At 37.7% G+C, this 17,963-nt stretch overlaps 1 protein-coding gene across 2 annotated transcripts in view; it reads right to left on the minus strand.

Moving 5' to 3' along the window:
- The window catches only part of LOC109084597 (glutamate receptor 3), a 32,877-nt gene that overhangs the window by 6,190 nt on the left and 8,724 nt on the right, over nt 1-17,963 (minus strand). The window contains exons 4-14 of one of the 2 annotated variants that reach the window (XM_042754118.1): nt 17,600-17,787; nt 15,980-16,033; nt 15,725-15,886; nt 15,207-15,374; nt 14,507-14,611; nt 14,048-14,155; nt 11,611-11,817; nt 10,156-10,529; nt 8,720-8,918; nt 2,676-2,923; nt 1,709-1,823 (exon numbers count right to left, since the gene is read on the minus strand). In XM_042754118.1, the coding sequence (XP_042610052.1) occupies nt 1,709-1,823; nt 2,676-2,923; nt 8,720-8,918; nt 10,156-10,529; nt 11,611-11,817; nt 14,048-14,155; nt 14,507-14,611; nt 15,207-15,374; nt 15,725-15,886; nt 15,980-16,033; nt 17,600-17,787 (1,928 nt within the window). The remainder of the gene's footprint in view (nt 1-1,708; nt 1,824-2,675; nt 2,924-8,719; nt 8,919-10,155; nt 10,530-11,610; nt 11,818-14,047; nt 14,156-14,506; nt 14,612-15,206; nt 15,375-15,724; nt 15,887-15,979; nt 16,034-17,599; nt 17,788-17,963) is intronic. The other variant, XM_019099274.2, reaches the window with a different exon arrangement.

Below are 17,963 nucleotides of genomic sequence, written 5' to 3' on the forward strand. Positions count from 1 at the left end.
TTCAGTTTGTTTTTGTTTGGATTGATAGAATTAGAATGAAAGTCTAATGCTGTTCATGTTAAATCGAATCCTGTTTGTGAGCATACAAACCTGTTGCACTGACTCCACAACATGCTTCAAAGAACTCAGGATTGTGTCAAATCACCAACAGCTGGATCTATCAGTAATCCATGTATGAAAAAAAAGCCCTGATTCTTACATCTATGACCACTTCCTACTGTATTGTGGTAGATTTTCACTACTGTTGCTGTACCGGATGTTTGCTATGTGAAGCTTTACGCTATATGAGTTGGGATTTTCTGTATATTTGCAGCATACTGCAGTGTATTGTTTTTCATTTTGCTGTGCGCTAGTAGTATGGCATACCTGCTGGGTTTGCTGAATTACTCCATTCATGCATTTTGGATCAGATACAGGTCAATAAATGAGGAACATGCAGTTGTGATGTCATAACAGGCTAGACACCCTCTACCCAGCATGCTCAACTTATCAATGCAAGGACTAGGCAGCCATTTAGAGCTCAGGCACCACTCATGAGCGAGAGCTAATTACTGCAGTGAACTCGCTTCTGAAGACCAAACAGGACTGAGTGCGGCTGCCTTGCCCTCATGATAGGCTGAACACAGGGTAACCATTCTGCAGGCACAGGTGCTAAAGAAAAGTGGCCATAAATTCATTGAGAAGTGTGTGCGACTATAATGGATTTGTGGTTGCTTGTTGTTGTGTGGGCACCCATATGCAGATGAATGTGTGTGGTTTGTGAGTCAACAATCCGGCACCAGATCTTCCTCCACCTTTGATTTCTAGGAGTGTTTAATTAGAATTCTCACGTTTTCCTGTGATGTTTTGTCCCTTCAGGACTGTCTGGCCCCTGGTTTATATTTTTCTTTAATCCTGCCAACATGGGAGCTACAGGCTTTTCCATGGATTACATGTCAATTCAGGGAATAATCTGAGAAAGCTGGTGGCTCCAAAGGGATTTGCATACTTGAGGCAGGAAGTTGGCCAAAGACCAAAAAGGTTTTTTTTTTTCTCAAAAATAAAAAATAGAATAAAATAAAAATGTCATCTGGCTGTTTGTGAAGATAGCAAAGTCTTCATACTTTTCAATTATCACTTACAAACAATCAGTCAACATGCTGTCCAAATGTTTGGAAATGCTTAGTGATTTGGACAATATCAGCATAAATCCTTTTCGTTTGTGAAGACTTTGCAAGGGACAACACAAACTATGAAAAGTTTTCATTAACTAGATAGTATTTTCTGATGATCTAACATTACAGATCAGAGAAGAGCCAGAAAGGACCTAGCCTCTTTTACCTAGAACAAGCTGCTTGTTTTACCACACAAACAAACCCTCGAGGTGGGTCCTAATAAGCTGCGCTCTTGGAGACCCTGACCTTCCTCCACACATCCACCCACCCTAGCCTTTATTCCTCTCCTCCTCTGCTTCCTTTCCTCCATTAGCCAAGTAAAGGGTCACATCTGATCACAGTTTACCTGATTACATAAGCTCCAAAAATGTTACATTAGCAGCACTGACAGTAACTGCGTTCGTCACAGTGGTGCTAATGTCCTTGGGTCATTAGGCTCAGTTTGCTCATGTCCACCCCTGAGGGTCACGGTACTGTTGCCGGGGGTCATAGGTCACAGCCTTGCCGATTACTCGTAGCTATGAAATGGTTGTTTGGGTGAGATTGAGGCTGACCTTCGAGTCCCCTCCCCCGCTGCCGCACTCTCCCTTGTCGTACCACCATTTATTTTTCAGCTTGTCCAGCAGGCCCTGCTCATTCAGCTTTAACACCGCCAGGTTTACAGCACTTCTTCAAATGATAAACACATAGCTCGTAAGAAAAGGGACAGGTTCGTGAGAAATCTAATGAGACTGCAGCAACTGGCAGTTGCTTTTTTGTTAGGGGTCAATACAAGAGGAGAGACCGGTTAACTGGTGAAGTGGTTGGACCGCTCGATTGGTTAACTGGTGAAGTTTTTGGACTGTTCGTTTGGTTAATTGCGTCAGCTACTGGGTACAGACAGAAGCGTGTGTGCAAGTGAATTGCGTGTGGTGCCGAGTGGACAGAGATAAACAGAAAGAAGTGAGATTGTAAGAAAAAGAGTGCTGTTAAATGATGGGAAGGATGCAGGAAGATAAGAAACAGCGTATGGCATGACATGCTTAGCAGCAGGGAATACAGCGCTGTTGCAGAGGAAAAAAAACAATCCAGCCATACAAACATTACAGAACTGCAATCACAGCACAAACCAAAGGACAGAGAAGACAAAACAGAGGAAGAAGGACGACAAGAAAAAGGGGGTAGGAAATCAACAGCAACAGGCATTACGCTGTAAAAATGGACCGTAAATTAATAAGTTAAGTGACATTTCTGTAGAGAGAAACATAATAAAACATCAGCACTACATACATAAATAAACAACAAAAAACTGAACACACAGACATGGTTACCTTATCATATACCGCAAGAGAAAGAGAGAAATAGAGTGATAACAAAACAGAAGGAAAAGGTTTGAGGTAGAAAGAATGAGAAAAGGTAGAGGGTGAGAGAATAAGAATGAAAAACAAAACATGAATGAGACAGAGAGAAGAGAGAGATGGTGGAATCAGGGTAGGTGGAATACTATAACAACAGAGTGAATTGTTATATTATTCCACCCACCTTAATGCCGACCCTTTGGGCGTGGCCACACCGTAGCCCTTGGAGTCCAGGTTCCCTCCCACTTTCATAGTGTCACACGGCTTTCTCTGCTCGATGTATTCATTCATCGTGGACTCGAGCAGGAACGCAAACTTCCCCTTTGACTTGCGCACGCGAGCCACTCCGTCGGGGGTGGTCTTTACGAATACGGAGGGCTCGGCGGACTTCATGTAAGACCACATCTTCTCGTAGACAGCGATCTTTGAACGCTGAAAGAGATAAAGGACAAAGAGAAAATAAATGGAAAGGTTAAGAGAGAGAGAAATGTGAGTTTCATGACCTTTTACAAATAAAAAGTGTCTGGCTAAAATTTCCCGTCAGCAGGGATGGACAGTGACTCATTTTGTGACCTATACCAGCCCATCATAAACCACCACAAATAATTCTCCACTATATTATTAGATACATATATGACGTATGCCAGGAGCATTTCTAACCTTTCATCAGTACTGAGGCACAGGGCCCCCTGTCAAAAAAAAGTGTCCCTATATTTCAGTACTTTTTTTTTTACTATTTTGGGTATATAAGGATATAAATTGTCTTTACCTGCAAATGCTTCTTGCTCACAAGCTGCACACACAATAAGCTGCATCCTTACTGATACAATAGAAGACAAGTTTTGCAAGTTTCGTTTCATATCATGGAATGTACAGTAGACAAATATCATCTCATCCAGGGATCTTTTTGTATTCTGTCGTATAAAATATCCTATTACGCTGTGAAGAACTGCTGCAAACATGTCAGTGCGTGAGTGAACTGTCTGAATGAATCAAACTTTTTAGATGAATGGTGATGCATTCACAAACCTGCCATCACTAGTTCTGATTCAAAACAGCAGATAGAAAACATACAGCACATGATTGCTGAAATATCGTCAGAAAAAAATAAAGATTCTAGGTCAGAAAATATGTATATGGAAATCTCAATCATCAGGCAAAGATTTATCAGTAAAAAAGGGTCTAGACATGTGCTACAGTGTGCCATTTAAATGCAGATTAAATTTACAACCACCATTTACACTGCATTCCAAATTATTATGCAAGTGACATATCAACAGGATTTTGGTACAATAAAGTCAGATTTTTGTTTGTGTGGTTTTTCACATCTTTTTAGATAACAGGTCTCAATCTCAGACAGGTTTGTTCAATAGTTTGCCAGGTCTTCTTAGGTAAATGGAAACCCTACTTGAAGAGGTTGTTCCAAATTATTAAGAAAGTCACAGTTCTTGTGAAATATGGTGAGGAAGAAAGATCTTTCTGAAGATGAAAAGTATGAAACAATGCAATGTCTTGCAAAAGGCATCAAAACAAACAATATTTCGTGAAAAGCAAAGCGAGATAATTGAACTGTCAAAAGATTTGTGAGTGACTTAGAGCACAGAAGATCTTGGTCAGATAAAGATTTATTAAGCAAAGTTTCTGTCAAACAAATGAACTGTATTGTAATACCAGCTGTAATAAAGCCACTGCTGAGCAGCAGACAGGTGTTTGAAGCTACTGGAGTCTCAAGATCCTCTCCATGCAGACTGACAGTTGTGTGTAAAACTGCGTTTCAGTCACTGCTAAGCAAACCTCACAAAGAGAAACCTGCACAGTGGCAAGTAGGGTTTCCATTTACCTAAGAAGACCTGGCAAACTATTGCACAAATCTGTCTGAGATTGATACCAGTTATCTAAAAAGATGTGAAAAACCACACAATAACAACACAAACAAAAATCTGGCTATTTATTGTACTGAAATTCTATTGATATATCACTTGCATAATAATTTGGAACGCAGTGTAAATCAAGAACCATTGTTTCAGATGTCTCACGTCACAGACATCCCACCCCAGACACACTGTCAGCTAAAGGTATCAAACTTGCCTCTCAATCAGTCGTTTGTACAAGATCCCTCAAGGACTTTTAACCATAGAGACTCCTGGTGCCATGAGATTAAACCATCAACAGCAGAGTATAAAATCTTAGTAGAAAATTAAGTTCTTTAAATAATCAATGAATAGGTGCCTTACATTGTCTAGAGGAATGTGAATATACCATAATCAAAATCAAACATAAAAATCAAACATAAAATTGACTTAAAATTCAAGAAATTAAAGAAGAGAGAACATATGGCTCTACTAATTGTTCTAAATCTGCTGAAATTGAGGTGAATCAAAGTATCACTTTAAATTTCATAAACCAAAATATTCTGTGTCCATCACAAGCGAGATTAGTTATAAATGGCCATGTAGCAGACAGGAAATCTCTGGAGAGAACACACACACATACACCTAAATTTATTAGGACAAACACACACACACACACACACACACACACACACACACACACACACACACACACACACACACACACACACACACATCCTCCTTCCTTTAGGACACAGTTTTACACACATACTCTCACACATATCTTTGTACATGTAAGTAGGTTAACTTGACCTCCAAACAGCTGGTGTAGGAGTGTATGTGTTTGTGAATGTGTTTTTCTTGAGTTTTCAGGCACAAACTGTAGAATTTAAAGGGCGAAATGTGCAATTTCTGTGCCACAAGCAGGATCAAACAAAATGCAAAAATGATGACTCTTTTGAGATCTCTAACATGATAAACATCCACATACCAACTTACACTACTGGATGAGCTGGGTCTGGCTGGTTGGACGCTCAAGTACATAAGTGAGCTATTAATCATGGTGGGCACAATTTTTAAATATTGACCTGCCAATATATTCCTATCCCCAAACCCCTAAACCTAACTTTCCCAGAAAGCTTTTTGTATTTTTACATTTCATTAACCCATCATTATCTTCATGAAAACAAAAGTTCACCCAAAATAAAAGTTGTCATTTACTCAGACGTGTTCTTTCAGACCTGTATTTGCGAGTGATGCAAAAGAAGAAATTAAGAAGACCTTTTTTATGCAAGTCTTACAAAACTATACATAAAAGTGTCTTTAAAGTTGTTATGCCCCAACAATCTTGACTTCCAAAAATTCTGATTTAAATAATGTGTTGAGAGTTCACTAGAATAAAAAAAAAGTATTAGTAATTTATTACTAAAATTAGTAATAAAGTAATATTAAGTAATAAAGTAATAAAGTAATAATGAACTATTATTATGATAACCTTTTACAACTTTATTCCTGTAATGGCGAAGCAGCCATTACTTTAGTCTTCAGTGTAGCATTATTATTTGATTATTTCTTTAAACCTTTTTTTTGTTTGTTTTTTTGTGGTGACCATTCCACAATATACCCACATTGTATTTCTACCTAGTCACCTAAACTCAAACAAGCATTACCATCTAATAGCTGAGCTATACACTAACACTACTTGTTAGTAGAGTTTGCTGCAATGAACACAAGGTGGAGACCGTCTCCACATCAAATTCAGTCTGACTCTGTGTCAGCTGCTCTCTTGTCATCACTGCTCTGATCAACTTTGTTAACAGATGACAACTCTTGAAAGAGAGAGGAGCTAAAGGGCACCTCCTTTCATGTGTTCTCCATCTCTGTCTCCAACCACTCTTTAGTGGGTCTGTGATGTGACAGTGACTGTGTGAGAGACTGATTATGTGTGTGTGAGTATGTGTACATGTATATCTGCTTTCACACAGACACATACACACACACACACACACACACACACACACACACACACACACACACACACACACACACACATTAGCGAGTAATCGTGACATTAAGGTGAAATGACAGGATGAGCTCATCAGCAGTGGTGTATCTGGGTCAGCTTAAAACTCCCCTGTTCCCTGTCATCTCAAAACACACATGCACACACACACAAACAAACACAAATACACACTCAGCCTCTGGCTGCCTTACATGAAAAATGGTATCTGACTGATATTCAATAAAACATTAGTTTAGATTAGTTAAAGATGGTCGTATGCCAATTTTTTTGTGAAATTGACAATTGACTGTCATCTTAGTTTAGTTTTATTATGTGCTTTCCTTTAGATCACTTAGTCATTTCATATTTAAGTTCTTTAAGGCATCAATCATCTACCAACTCACCCCATGAACATGTAAAGTAAGCCTATAACTGTCTAAATTTATCATGCTTAAGAAAAGAAATCAAAGCAACATCAGACATTCCCTCAATCCCATATATCAAAATTTCTCAATCCAGAATTAAAAAACCCTTCCAATACTGCACATTCTGAATGTCTCCTTTCAATTCACTTAAGCTTCTAGTGGCTAATGAGTTGGATAATGCACATTAGGCTTTGTTCAGACAGGCAGAAAAATACGATTTTTGGCACATTTAACTCATATCCGTTTGGTGGGGGACACAAACCATATTTTCCCTGGAAACCTCAGGAACATTAACATTACACATTGTGTAAAGTGCATTTTCTTAGTTTCAGTGTTGGTGTAGTTACTGCAGTTTACCTGTTGAAACCAATAAACAGCACAGTTCAAAAGTTTGGGGTCAGTAAGTTTGTTTTGTGAGAAATTAATACTTATTCAGCAAGGATCCATTAAATTGATCAAAAGTGACAGTAAAGACTTTTTTGAAAAAAAAAAAAAAGATTTCCATAAAAACAAATATTTCAAATAAATGCTGTTCTTTTGAACTTTCTAAGCATCAAATCAGCACATTAGGCATGATTTCCAAGGGATCATGTAACACTGAAGACTGGATTAATGGCTGCTGAAAATTCAGCTTTGCCTTCACGGAAATACATTAAATTGGAAATATATTAAAATAGAAATCAGTTATCTTTAACTGTAATAATATTTTACAATATTATTGTTTTACTGTATTTTTGATAAACCAAATGCAGCCTTGCTGAGCATAAGAGACTTCTTTCAAAGACGTAAAAAAATTGGACCAATCCCAAACTTCTGAACAGTAGTGTAGATGTAAATAAGGGCGAGAACCAAAATATGGTTGGGGACCTCCAAGATCAGGACTAACATGGTTGTCGTGCCGCTCCGCAACAGCTAAATACTGTCTACATTGGACGCGACAAAGCGACCACTGCAAATGTCCTCTGTGTCAGTACTTCATAAATAGAACAGGGCAGCAGTTTACTGTCGGGGATTTGTCGTGTCATGTCGTGCTACATCCATTGTAGATAGCATCACTGACTACGTTTACATGCACACGAATAATGCGATTATTTCCAATAATCAGAGTAAGGACTTAAATCGCATTATGATGTTTACATGCCAAGAGCAAAGCTCTTCACTCCCGTTTACATGCAATTTCCATTATTCTTATTATTTGTTAAGAATTGTGGTTATTTTTTTTATTTTTTTTATTCAATTGTTCAAATGCACAGCTGAAATGATGGAATGATGGAGTGAGGGTGTGTTGGTGTGTTATGTTTTGATTTATTTACGTCTAATGCAAAACATGGTTGTATTCCATGCTTTTTCGGTGCCATAGAAATGTGATTCTATGTCGCGTTCTAGTTGACATTTCTGGATGAGGGTAAGGAACAGACTGGTGGCATCAAGAAATGCGATGCTTTCTTCCCCGCCATCGTTTTGAATCTGCGTATTACTGCAGGTGCGCGTCACGTCATTCATGTATGTCTCAAGCACATGTGCACTTTGGTCAGAGCTACAATACTGCGATTAAGGTGTTTACATGCCTGTATATTTCGATTGTTTTTGGTGTGTGTATTATTTGTTGTTTGTTTTATGTTTTTTGTGTTTATGAGTTTAATCGCATTATTTAAATCAAAGTATTGCATTTACATTAGGTTAAGTTTAATTGCAATATTGCATAAAATCTCATTATAATCACATTAAGAGGGTGCATGTAAATGCACTCTGTGAACTGATTATAATAGGTTCTACTGTATTTTACCGTGTCACACCACAACGCTTGCATCCAGTGTAGACACGGTGTAAGAAACACTGGCACAGAATACAAGTTTTATTATTATCAAAACCCACACAGGCTTATTTCCTCATTTTGGCTAAAAATGGCAGTAATATTGCATTTGGCAGTACATTTTTATTGTTGTCTTACCCTGAAGAACTCTTTGGTGGAACCGGAGTCGAGTGTTCCGTAGGCGATTTCAGTCTGCTTGGCCAGGTCTTCTGCACTCTCAATAGGTGACACCATCCTTTCCACAGTCAGGAAAGCAGCTAGATTGGCAGTGTAGGATGAAATGATGATCAGAGTGAAGAACCACCACACACCTCCAACAATACGGCCAGACAGAGACCTAAGAGAGAGAAGAGAGAGGGAAAGAGAGAGCAAGAGAGACAATGGGAGAGCAAACAAATTCCCTGTGAAAGGTTAACAGTTAGTTTGGATGTATTAAGACTATTACTGCCGATAAAAGATGCAAATGTCTTCAGGAAACAGACAAAATAAAATCACTCAAAGTACAAGTGAAGCTTCTGTTTGGACAGGACTATCTCATGAGAGACAGCAGAAAGAAGAGGATGAGAAGAACAGGGTCACAAAGATGACCTCAAGAATGAAAGACAAGAATTCAAGAGGAATAAGGTGAGTACGATGGGCAGGAAAATCGAATGAATAGACAAATGATGGAATGAGTGAAGAGGGCTCACACTCCTCCACTGAAACAGTTTATAAACACCAACTGCTGACAGTAAAATTAGAGACATGCAGCAAGAACACGGTAGCCCTCCAAGAAAGAGAGAAAGAGAGTGAAAGAGAGAAAATCTGAGCATTTTACAGTCAACACATGGTGAATATAAATTATTTTAGTTGGTGCCCAGCAGTGGTTCTCAAACTGCAAAGCAGTATGATTTATTTATTTATTCAGTTAGTTAGTTTTGGATATCATAAAAGCCTTTTTAATATATATATATACTTTAAATAATTAAAAAAACATTATGTTTTATGTTCAATAATTATTATAATTAACAAGAAAGTTTCAACAAAAAAACTTATAATGTAACATCAAAAATATCTTAACTGCTGGTGTATTTCAAATCGCTTATTATTTCCCTCATTTTCAAGTTGCTTCATACAAAATAATCTGTTAAATCATTGCCATTACAAAACTGGCTACGAATAGTGACAAACAGTGACATTATTGGGGAGACTGTAGTGCAAAGGTTTCTTTAGTTTCAAAGAGGACTATGCCTAAAAAGTGAGCCACTGATTTAAAACAAGCTGTACTTCAAAAGAGAAAAAGAGGAGATAAAGACAGGAACAGTTGTAGTGACCATATTGTGATTGATGTGTGCTGACTGAGTGACTGAAGGAATGAATGAATGAACGAGTGTATAAATGAGTGAATAAATGAAGTGACGAAAGTGATGACAGAATTTGTTAAGATTAGGAGATAAGCTTATTAAAAGGTGAAACACCCCAAATAGAATAATATATATGCACCATGAAAGACAAGACGACCATAAAATGCAAAGATGAGGGGAGCGAGAAAGGTGAGGATGGAGAGACAAGGATGGGCTAAATAATATACCAACCTTGGTGAGATATCGCATCCTTGCTGCATGAAAGCTCCAAGAGAGAACCAGAGACTGTTAAAGATGCCGAAGTCATTGGGTGGGTCCGGTGGCGTCTGTGGATCCTTGGCCTCTTCATTCTCATCCATGTGCCATTCATATGGACTGAAACGACTCACCAGGAAGAGAACCACGCTCACACCGATATATGCAAACACAATACACATCCAGATTTCATAGGCCAGCGGATCCAGAAAGGAGAAGACTCCTGGTTTGGACTTCTGTGGTTTCTTTATCATGATGGAAATGCCCAGACTCATGAAGGGCTTGGAGAAATCTATCACCTCCTCCCGGACGAGGGTTATAGTGAGAGGAGCCACAGCTATATCTGCCCTCTAGAAACATGGAACACAATAAAGCTCAGTTCATAATACGAAAAACAGCCCAACAACAACAATTTAATGGTATGATCATGGAAATGTGATTAGATATAGTCTATTATTTTCAAAATTTAATAATAAAAATGCAAAACTGAGTATGATTGTATGTTGTTTGTTATTTTATTAGCCTTTGGTTCATTCTTTACATTTAACTGTATGTTATAACTGCATGTAGCAAATGTTACAATGTACTTCTGTCCAAAAATGACTTCTTGTCTCCAATAATTCTAAATAGAACTTCATAATATTTTGTGTAGGAATTTGCTAAATTCTGGCTAATATAAGCCAATAATTATTTTCATGACATGGACAATAGACAGCTTATGATCAATTCTTGACAGGATCTAAAAATTATATTATAAAATTATAATTATTAAATTGGTTGATATGGTGAAAATACACCGTGTATCCAAGTATTGTGTATAAGATATTTTAAGTAAAAAAAAAAAAAATTCACCTGAGATGATTAATTGATATGCATGTCGTATATTCATGATATGTTGAATGGCACACAAAAACAAAACAAAAGCAGAGACACATGCACTCACTTTCTTACAGTGGATAAAGAATAAATTATTAATCTTTAACAGGAACCAAATGGGTGGAGCTGATTTTTGTTTTCCCAAAAATGAATGCATTTGAAGGCCTTTACCCATGGTACCACATGCAGAGAGGCACTAATTTGGAGCTTTATCCTGTAAAAACACTGACCATGACCAAAGACTTGGGTGATGTCAACAACACCAAGATACTGTAAATAATTTAAAAATCACATTACAGTGTCAAAATAAATCATGTGCCACGGCAGAGAATGTTGAGAACAACACTGACAAGCACCAAACTGTAAAATGTTAAAAGATTGCAAGAAAATCTTGAATAACATATTGTGAAAACCTACAAAAAAGTGACTTTGTGACTTTTATTTTGACAGAGTGGTCAGTGATTTTATGAGGTCTCTTAAGTGTTGCTGGCTTCACACAGCCACTATCCCACCACCGACAATTTCCCATTGCAGGATCATTTTCCTAGCACTCACCCCATATACCAACTCCCCCACCATGCCGTTCCAGGTCTTGGTCTCAGGGTCGCGTGCTCCATATTTCCCATCAGCTACAATGGACAGTTTGTACTTTATGCCCACATGCTTTGCGATTTCTGATGCCAAGTCTACACAGTAGCCCTCATAGCGATCATTCCCTTCCAACTGCATATAATTCCTCTTGTACATTACATATGGAGCTTCCTGTTAACCAAATCAGATGAGGTTCAGCTGGCTTTCAGACAGATAGCCCAGACACACACACACACACACACACACACATTCCAACTGCATATACTCACACACACACACACAAAATCACTGATTAGTCTGCAATCATGCTGATGTCTCACACATACACACCTCTTTCATTCTTACCCATTCACACAAACACATACTGAAATGTAAACATACATTGTGAGTCTCGTAACAGCAATGTGACCAGCAGCCAAGCTACCAGACAAACAGCAGCTGTGAGGAAGGCTGGTTTGAATTTAAATCGGGTTTTAGGATTGTGGACAGTGCTATTTAATGGTGGTTTCTGATTTCTCAATTTGGAGAGAGAAAAAGACAGCTGACAGATGTGAAGTTGCAGATCCTCTCATTTGTAAACTGGAGTCATTTGTCAGTCTTAAGCAAGCAAGGATATGGAAGTGAAGGGGGCTCTGTTTAAAAAACTCAAACACACGTATGTGTACAGTGCATGCAGGAAGGTTAAAGAGGGTAGCAAATGTTTTCTAACACGTGTGCTTTTAACTTTTATCAGGCCAAACATTAACACCTGATGAAACTTCAGCATTTAATGGCATCATATCAAACTCTAGTTTTCTTTCATCTTATTTACTGAACCCCATCATCTGTATTTTAAGTTGGTTTCCAGTAATTAAAATTTATGTCAATTTATATAAGAGGTTTCTTTACCCCAACAATTCTGTCCAACCTGTGCAGAATGAAACATTCTTTTTAGATGTCTTAAAAGTCTGTTTAGATTTTTAGACTCTTATTAAACTAATCATCTAAATAACCTGCTTTCAATTTCTGTATCTACTTATGAGGTCATCATAGGCAGAGCCAGAAAGAGATTGTCGTCACTTTTAAATGTAACATAAGGCGAACCATATGGTACATTTAAAAATGACTTTGCTTCTCTAACTAAATTTAGTGACATATATTAATGTAATTATAACTGGTCTTATAAACATTCATTTTGCTAACGTAATGCAACTTATCTATAATAAAACAGCTGTTTTTCTTAACGACACAGTTCGGAAGTACATTTTATTTTTTCCTACTAAGATTTGGTTTCTGTGACCTTGAGGTTATGTATTATTCAAAAGATTAATTACCATATTCATCCTTTAATTAATATTCTTTCAGTTTCATCTCAGTCCTCTCCTCTATCCATCCCAGTCCTCAAGTTCTCAGAGTTCTTCATTAAGAACATAATTATACAACTCGTTTAAGCCCAGCTGTAATCACGTATGAAACAGTTCGCTCAAATGTAGTCATCACTTTGTTTTGGGTTGGGAGTTACAAAGTAAGTGCAACTCTGTCTCTTTTTGATCCAAGTCAGATTTTTTTATTTTCAGCTGTATGTCAGAGGATGTATCTCAAGAGTGGCTGTGCATCTGTATGCATTTTATTTTGTAATATTACTGGAACATAATATTAAATAAACAGGCTTTGAGCTGGTTCTCAATTACAACTATCCTTCATGTGACACTTAAATAGTGAATTATAAAATAGAGAAATATGTAAAAGCAATTTAATCAAAAACTTTAACTGGATTGATTTGCTATTTAGTGGGCACATAGCTTTATCCCTGCTCACATTCATCATTTTAGCATGGACAATTATGTCATTTTTATGGAGCTAAAAAAAGAACAAACTGTCTGCACCTATTGGGACGTCTGTTTGGACAGCTGGATATTAAAAAAAGGACCTCAAACACAAAACACATTTGAACTCTGAGGGGATGTAAAACGAGAGACTTCACTTTGCATCGTTTGCTGATGCCTAATATTTCACACAGTGTGTGAGAAAACAATCCATGCCATGTTTTGTGTGTATATTTCTTTATATTTCCTGCAATTTGCATCCAGCTTATCATCTCAGTCATTCAGTACTTACGTTTGATGAAGTGAAAGAAGCAGAGAGATGGACATTCTAACCTATTTCTTACCAAAGCCAGTATTGTGATGTCACTGCTACAATAGGCCACCGAAATGGAACTGAAAATGCTTTGGCACTCACACGGATAAAGTTGAAACACTCTTCTGTGATCGACTGTTTCAACATGTAGTGAGTGAGTGCAAAGCAAAGTAAAACAGAAAAACATTCTGCCCCCCCAGGATGCAATGCAACTGTGACACTAAACCTGAAAGGGCAGAAGGATCATGGTTCGGTGTATTTAAAAGCAGTTTAGATAGTGTACCATAATAGTAGTGACCACAATGGTTCTGTTTTCCACAGAGGAGGATTCGTTGGTAACCTGCTGCTCCACTATATAAACAAATTTTTCATATTCATTCCAGTAGCCAATCTGCAAGGAACAGAAACAGTAACAGCATAAATAGAATCAATCGATTACAGTCGACCAATAACAGAAATGCAGCAATTCAGTAAGAGAATGACTCAGTGGAAACGTGATCTCATGACTGATGGAGGAGGAAAGCAAGTATGAGGGCAGTTGGAGCATTTAAGTGTCTGTTAAAGGGGTCATATCATGAGAAATATAATTTTCCTTGAGCTTTCAAGAGAAAATATTTACTTGCACTATATGAAAACATATTGTAGTAAAAATAAAAAATAAGCAAAAAAAAGTAACTTGAAGCTTTACTGCGACAGTAATATTGTGTGAATTTATAGAAACTGGCCTCCCAGAGCCACTAACCTTTCTGGCTCCTCCTGGTTTCATTTCATAAACATCAATGGTGTAATTTGATCGCCGTCCAAATGAGTCGAACTGAATATTTCCCGTCATACCCTGAACCTGAACCTGCGGGAGGGAAGCACAGAGGAACAGTAACACCCACAAAATAACAAGCAAAACAAAAAAGTACATCATGATACAACATTATTAAATGTAAAGGAAGTATCATATGTAGCCCGCCCCTTTTCAGCACTGCGTTCATTGTGTTCTATCTTCTGGTTTGTATTTCCACAGCATGAAGGTATATAAGATCTTACAGATTTATGAATTAACCGCTCGTTTTAAAATATTCCTGGTCTACTGACATTTTATATGGCATCCACTTCAAACATTACAGTGGTCATCATAACTTTTGTTAACTCTATACTAAGTAAATCCACTTCATCAGCTAATTACTATTTAACAGGGATGCCATAGAAATATACAGAGCTACCGCAAAAACGGAAGTGAACACAGAATTCGAAAGATGGTTGCGTGGTGCACTTGTTTCTCTGGCACATAAGGTCTAAAGGTAAAAATAAACACAAACCATTTAAAATCCATCAAATGTAAATTCATATCTTAACATTATTGCACATTCATTGATCATTAAAAAACATGAACGAAGCTTTTTTTCCTAATTTTTTTTTCTATCTCTGAGGCCCTTTATGGACCCTCCTACCATTTTGAGAGCTCTCTCAATGTCGATTCCCTGGCTCCACGGTACAGCCGGGTTGGCAAGGCAATCGCCTGCACTCCCTCGACGAGAAATATCAACACGCTGACGTCTCAAATACCGAAATGCTTCGGCTATCACCAGGATGGCATCATGTGTCAGTGCAGAGGTGTACTAAACATGAGAACAAACAGATAAATGGTTTACATGTATGGGCACATCAGTATAAAAAAAGAACCACACAGACATTCACATGCACAACACTTAAAGCTCATATTCTATTCTATTAAACACTCAGTGAACAGCTGAATGAGGTGCTTCATGGGAAAATTTAAGCAACACAGATATGAAACAACAAAAAATTATGATTAATGAAACTAATGCATGACTGCTACATTAAACTCATTAAAATATGCTATTATAAATTACACACTCTGTAAACATATTCACACAAGTGGCACACTCACAAATAAACACATCACAAGTGCACATAAATAAGCATAGAAATAAAGAGAGAGAGAGACCTTCAAGGGAGTGTTTCTAGACTCAGGGAACTCTCTCTCATCAAGCCGCTCCCAGCGCTGAAGGAACTGCTGCACGATCGGGCTATCAGGATTTATGATTTGGAATCCGGTAATATTTGCTCCGCCAGAGACCACCTTATCCAAACTCATGTTAGAGAATCCCTGCAGAGAGCAAGGGTCAATGGTAAAAAGTGAGAGGTCACTCACAGAAGGTTAAGAAAGAAGAGATCTGGGCAGGTGTGTGTATGTTCTCACAAGATTAGCCAGGATGTAATGATATCCTCGACTGTTCTTTCCTGAGATAACGACCTGGAAATAAAAGAATGGAAGAGTGTCACCCAGCATTATGTCTGACTGTTTATGCAGACCATGAGATCAAAAAGAACGAATCACAGATTAAATTGGCAAACAACAAATTAAATGCAAAAGCCTGAAGAACTGCTGCGGAGTGATTCTGTAACTATGGGCACCTTGTGGTCCCAGCGGTGGAAAAAAAGGTGGAACGTTTTTCTTTTTATTAATAGTTAATAGCTGGGGGAAAAAAAATGTACTGGGGAAAATTATTGTGTTTTTTAATTTTTTATTAATGGTATAGCTGAATACTGGGTGGGGGGGGGGGGGGTATTTTAATTTCAAAAATAATAAAATGGCAAAAAGTGACAAAAACACAAAAAATACTAAATTAAAATGAAAACAGAAAATATAAAAACTAGTTAATTGAAAAATTATATATATATATTTATTTGTTAAAATAAATTTAAAAATCAATTTGTTAAATGAACTTTAAAATTAACTTAACTTAAAAATTTAATTTATTTTTAAATATTAATAAACACTATCATAGTATCCCAAATATACTAAAATAACACTGTTCTGCAATCAAACAATACTTCCCCAAAAAATGTCTTAACTGCATTTTTAACTGTGGTGGTGCTGACAATGTCCAATGGCAGTTATAAATACCTGAAGAATACAACACCATATTCCATCTGAGGAAATATACATTTAAATGATTTTTTGCTTAAACAAACCAGGTCAGTAGTGCTCATATTCACATAATCAGAAATGAAAGAAGTGTCTCTCCATTGTCCTGCTTGAACCTGTTGTGCACAGTCAAGCTGTTATAATATTGTGTCTTCCCACACGTCACTGGACTGTGTTATTATTTTTTGTTCTACAAAGATGTAGCACTGGTATACATTGGCAATATTGACATTTTTAATGCTGTGCCAGTAAAGCTTTGCTGACTCTTAGGCACAACATAAAGGTACGACCCAACCACACTCAAACACACACACACACACACACACACAGAGCTATTGATTTAAAAACAGCAGCAGACAGCCAGTCTGCTGGAAGTGCAGAGCTCTGATTAGCTTTCCCTGAGTGCTGATTGATCAACTCGTGGATTTCATTACCTCTGTGACCTCTTAGTGACACACAGACACACACATTCTCTTCTCTCCCTGCATATGTGTGTGTGGGAAAAAGCTAGGAAAGTAGAGACAGAGGGTAAAAAACAGAAAGACAAAGAACAAGTGAAAGAGACAAACAGAATCAGAGAATGTAACAGTACCTTTGAGAACCGTATTTTTGGATGAGAGGAAAGGGAGTATTTTTAGTTTTCTCACTGTTCCCTTGTTACAGGACGCTGTGCCCTACTTACACAAACACACACACGCTCTCTCACACACTATTTTTATCACCTTATTTGCTAACAACAGTTGACTTTTGGAAAGGTATTAATCAATACCACAAAATTGAGATAGAACCGTTCCCCACCACGACAGACAGTCCATGTACACTGACTGACGGATACAAAGTCCAACAGATGAAATTAAATTAAATTATACATGTATGTGTGTTTTTATGTACCTGCTCTAGAATACTGTTAATACGTTCCACCTCACAGTCAATAAGGAAACGTTTCTCCTGCCGACGATCCATTTCTTCGATAATGCGCCGGTATTCCAGTGGATCCACTATGTTCCCCACCGAACGTGCTGTCACCTGCCAATTATTCATCACCGCAGACTCCATGATGGCCTGTAGGATGGAAAACCCTGAGAGAGAAAGAGAGAATAATACATGGTGTAAAATACATCGCTGCGCATGGCTTGTGTAGATGTAGTAACAGGGCAGAATTGGGCCAGAATGATGGAGCAAGTACTGCTTCATTTCTCTCTCTGGTTTGAGAACATAGAGGAACTGCTGATGCAGTGCAAATCTGAAGGCATGA

Source organism: Cyprinus carpio, chromosome A5 (genome assembly GCF_018340385.1).
Source record: "Cyprinus carpio isolate SPL01 chromosome A5, ASM1834038v1, whole genome shotgun sequence".
NCBI classification, from domain to species: domain Eukaryota; kingdom Metazoa; phylum Chordata; class Actinopteri; order Cypriniformes; family Cyprinidae; genus Cyprinus; species Cyprinus carpio.